General features: G+C 46.5%; 1 protein-coding gene across 1 annotated transcript in view; it reads right to left on the bottom strand.

Annotated features, from left to right (window-relative positions):
* Nucleotides 1-4,757, bottom strand: part of LOC103523238 (heat shock 70 kDa protein cognate 4-like) — a gene marked incomplete at its 5' end in the record, with an annotated part of 11,025 nt that extends 6,268 nt beyond the window's left edge. Inside the window, 2 exons of the mRNA XM_026832907.1 lie at nt 3,982-4,387; nt 4,598-4,757. Of these exons, the coding sequence (XP_026688708.1) occupies nt 3,984-4,387; nt 4,598-4,757 (564 nt within the window). The remainder of the gene's footprint in view (nt 1-3,981; nt 4,388-4,597) is intronic.
* Nucleotides 4,758-4,761: the final 4 nt, after the last annotated feature.

Raw genomic sequence — 4,761 nt, 5'->3', positions numbered from 1 at the left:
TTTTTTTGAGTATCCTTCCAAAGTTAGCTTGGAATGCCTCATACCGCTGGCGTTGATCCAGGTTTTGTTTGCTTCATCTTGTACCCACCTTTTGATGTCGGTTCTAATCACACATTTGGGTAGTCCCAACACAGGTTCAGGACCGATGAATTTTTCTTCTGCAGCCTCTCTTGCTAGGAGGTCTTCTGCACTTTCGTTTCCATCGAAGCCCCTATGTCCTGGGATCCATTCCAAATTTACTTTGTTCTGGATTGCCAGTTCACTTAGGTTTTCGATGCATTCCCAGGCTAGTTTGGAACTAACCTTGGGGGATTTGAGGGTGTTCAGAGCAGCTTGGCTGTCCGAGAAAAACGTAATTTGTCTTCCTCTCCAGCCAAGGTCCAGTGCGTGCCTGGCTCCCATAAGTATGGCAAAAAGTTCGGCCTGGTACACTGTGGTGAGCGTTCCTAGGCCGGCTGATTGCCTACAGAAGCCTGGCCCACACAGGCCTGCTCCGGTGCCCTCGTTCATACGAGATCCGTCCGTAAAGTACTTGATGCCCGCATTTAGTATCTTTTGACTTCCTTGTCCTTCCCAGTCGGACCTAGGTCTAACTAGGACTTGGAAAGTGTAGTCAAAATTGTTTTTGGGTGCCATGTGATCCGTTGGCATGTTCTGCTTCAAGATCACTTGTGTTTTATCTAACAGCTCGTGGTATCTGGCAGGTAATTTGCCGCCACGGCTCGTCATTTGTCTGTAAGCTCCCATTAGTGCTTCTCCCTTTATAAATAAATATAATGGAGGTAGCCCTAGGATTACTTCCAGTGCGAGTGTTGGGGCTGTACTAATAGTGCCTGAGATCATCAAAAGAGCTAACCTCTGTACTGATTCCAGCTCCCTCTGAGCTTTTTGTTGCTCGGTTTTTTTCCACCATATACATGATGCATAGGTGATACGGGGTCTAATTATTGCAGTGTATATCCACTTTGTTATTTGTGGAGTAAGACCCCATGTTTTTCCTACAGACCTTCTTGCCATGTTTAGAGCGGCTTTAGCTTTGGCTGTGGTTTTGTTTATGTGCAGATTCCATGTTAATCTCTTGTCGAAATAAACTCCAAGAAATTTGACATCGTCTGCAATGGAGATCCTTTCACCAAATATGATGGGTGCCACTAGGGTTCCCATTTTGTATTTTTTCGTGAAAGGTACCATGGTGGTTTTGAGAGGATTTACCTTTAAGCCCTTGCTCTTGCACCATTTTTCTACCATTGACAGGGCACTTTGCAGTAGCTCCATCAATGTATTTATATATTTCCCCCGGACAAGTATGACGAAATCGTCTGCATATCCAAGAGTAAAGAATCCTGCATCATTTAGTTCTACGAGAAGACTGTTTGCTACCAGATTCCACAGCCTAGGGGAGAGGACTCCCCCTTGTGGGCAGCCTCTGGCTGCGTAGATCTCCTTCCTGGAACCAAATATTTCAGCAGATATTTTCCGTGTTTCTAGGAGCTGTGTTATCCATCCGAAAATGGTTACGTTGGCTCCCGTAACAGTTTCTTTGATGGCGTTTATAGAGGTGTTATCGAAAGCACCTGCTATGTCTAAAAAGACAGCCACAGTTATTTCCTGATTTTTCAGTGCTTGTTTGATCCTGTTTACCAGTTCGTTTAGCGCTGTTTCGGTAGATTTTCCTGGTTGATAGGCGTGTTGATTTGGATTCTGAGGAAAAGTCCTCGGGTCCTGATCCATACGCCAGTCTATCAGTCTTTCCATTGTTTTGAGTAGAAATGACGATAGGGTAATAGGTCTGTATGACTTAGCCTGGTCTAGATTTCTCCGGCCGGGCTTTGGCAAGAAGACCACCCTAGCATTTCTCCAGCACATAGGTATATGTCTCAGAGCCAGACTGCTTCTAAACAGTCTGCAGAGCACCGGAGTTAAAGTTTCCAATCCTTCTTGCAGAAATGCTGGATAGATTCCATCTGGCCCTGGTGATTTGAATGGTTTGAAAGTTCGTACTGCCGCCTGTATCCTTTCCATAGATACGACCGCCTTGGCCTCCCTCCAGTCCGCCTCAGTAGGCCTCGATCTGAGTTCTACGTTTAGGCCTGATGAAGGGGGGCCTGCGGACGCGCTTCTATGTTCAGGGAAATGGGCGTTTAGCAGAACTTCCAGGGTTTCTTCACCATTGGTGGTGTAGCTGCCATCCGGTTTGGCCATGTTACCTATTCCAAAGAAAGGGTCCCTTGCCATTAGCTTCTGGAGTCTCGCGGCTCCATCGAAATTTTCGATGTTCTCGCAGAATTTTCTCCAGGAGCTCCTTTTGGTTTTTTTTAACTCTGTGTTGTATGCAGTGAGAGATGTATAATAGGCTTCCCTATTTCCATTCCTTTTTGCTTTATTCCAGAGTCGTCGAGTCTTCTTGCGAAGACCGTCTAGTTTTTTGTTCCACCAAACAGGTTGTTTGGTGGTAGATCTCCTGACCACAGGACAGCTGTTATCCAGAGTTTTGAGAATGGCACCTTGGAGTCTCAGTGCCGTCTCATCCAGATCCCTGCTGTCCTTTATAGCCCCATTCATGCCCTCCAGTTCACTTTTCAGGAGCCTTCTGTAAAGCCCCCAATCAGTTTTCCTGGGATTACGATATGATGTGGGTGGGCCAGGGTCATTCTTTATACTGAAGAAGATGTACCGATGATCAGATGATGAGATCATTTCATCAGGTACATTCCAGTTATGAATGATTCTCATCATTCCCTGAGATGCTACGGTTATATCCAGCACCTCTGATCTGTTCCTAGTTACAAAAGTTGGTTTTTTACCTACATTTAAAATAACTAGGTTATAATTACATATAAAGTTAAGTAGACACTCACCTCTATTGTTGATGTTGCTGCTTCCCCATGCGTAGTGATGTGCGTTTGCATCCATGCCAAGAACATGCTGCACTCGTTCTCTCTCCACATGGTCTATCAGGGATTGGAGCTCCGTCGAGATTGGGTTAGTTTCTTCAAATGGAAGATAGCACGATGCAAAGATGTAGTCTTTCCTCTCATCCTTCATTTGAAGTTTTAGCCTCACAGTAGCTATGTCCTTTGTCGTATAGTTCCATAATGGTAAGCAATGGATGTTTTTATTGACAAAGATACATGCGCGTGGGTTTTCCGTGGAACTGTCATAAATGACAGTCCCTTGGGTAGATCCAAGTCCAGCTACTCTTCCTTTCACCACGTATGGTTCTTGGATGAGTGCTACCTTGATTTGTTTTTCCAGGATGACTTTGGCGAGTGTGGCACTTGCTGCCTTGGAGTGGTGTAGGTTTATTTGTACCACGTTCGTCATCTACTGGTTGGTGTAAGAGGGTGTAGGAGTCTAGGGCTTGGATTTCCTCTCGAGACTTGTTATGGGCACTCTACCGAAGGCGAGGTTGATATGTCTCCCTCTGGCTTCGATAGTTGACCATGAGTCTCGATCTATCCGAACCACCATCCTCTTTCCTTTTTCCAGCTCTTCTGCGCTGATGACTTTCCATTTTGAAGTACTCAGGCCTTCGTTTTGTCCATCCACCTTGCGGAGGATATCCTCAGAAGTCTTTTTCTTCAAGATGTCGGGGGCAGTGAAGATTGCCTTGACTCCTCGGGACAGTTCTTGAGCTGAAACTGCTTTCAGCCTAGCTCCGTCCCAGGGAGTCAGATCTCCAGTTATGGAGTTGATCCAGCCAGCAGTGTATCCGTCTGAGCAGTACAACATCACTGCTCCCTCCTCTAGGCGGATTCCACTGAAGGCTGGTTTGATGAGTCCTTGACCCAAATTATCTCCGATCAAGTCCATGATAGAGGTCTGGATTAGCAATGACTGCTCTTCCGTAATCTCTACTTCTGGATGATCGGGGTGTATGATGGCCATCTTAACGGCGGATGTGGCTCCGCTGTATGATGGCCCTGCAGCCTGCTGGCGATATCGCTTCGCAGCCTGGTCCAGTTGGTATAGGAATGGAATGTTTAGTCGACCTCTTCAATGGTAGGTCCAGGGCCTGCACCAGGGGCACCAGAGGGAGGTGCACCTGCTCCAGGAGCGCCAGGGAACCCACCTGGTGCACCACCTGAACCTTGGTACAGCTTGGTGATGATTGGGTTACAGATAGCTTCCAGTTCTTTCTGTTTGTGTTCAAACTCTTCCTTCTCAGCCAGCTGGTTAGCGTCCAACCATTTGATGACATCGTTGCACTTGTCCAGGATCTGAGTTCTCTCAGCATCAGAGATCTTATCCTTGAGTTTCTCATCTTCCACAGTACTCTTCATATTGAAGCAGTAGGACTCCAGGGAGTTCTTAGCGGAGATGACAGCCTTCTGTTTCTCATCCTCTGCCTTGTACTTCTCAGCATCATTCACCATTCTCTCAATATCTTCCTTTACTCTTCATATTGAAGCAGTAGGACTCCAGGGAGTTCTTAGCGGAGATGACAGCCTTCTGTTTCTCATCCTCTGCCTTGTACTTCTCGGCATCATTCACCATTCTCTCAATATCTTCCTTGGACAGACGGCCACGGTCATTGGTAATGGTGATCTTGTTCTCCTTACCGGTAGATTTCTCAATAGCAGTCACATTCAGGTATCTTCCTTGGACAGACGGCCACGGTCATTGGTGATGGTGATCTTGTTCTCCTTACCGGTAGATTTCTCAATAGCAGTCACATTCAGAATACCGTTAGCATCAATGTCGAATGTCACTTCAATCTGAGGTACACCACGAGGTGCAGGAGGGATGGAGGTGAGCTCA

The sequence above is a fragment of the Diaphorina citri genome, unplaced genomic scaffold, assembly GCF_000475195.1.
Source record: "Diaphorina citri unplaced genomic scaffold, Diaci psyllid genome assembly version 1.1 scaffold17768, whole genome shotgun sequence".
Taxonomy (NCBI): Eukaryota; Metazoa; Arthropoda; class Insecta; order Hemiptera; family Psyllidae; genus Diaphorina; species Diaphorina citri.
Note: the sequence above shows the minus strand (reverse complement) of the source record. Positions and strands in the feature narration are given on the sequence as shown.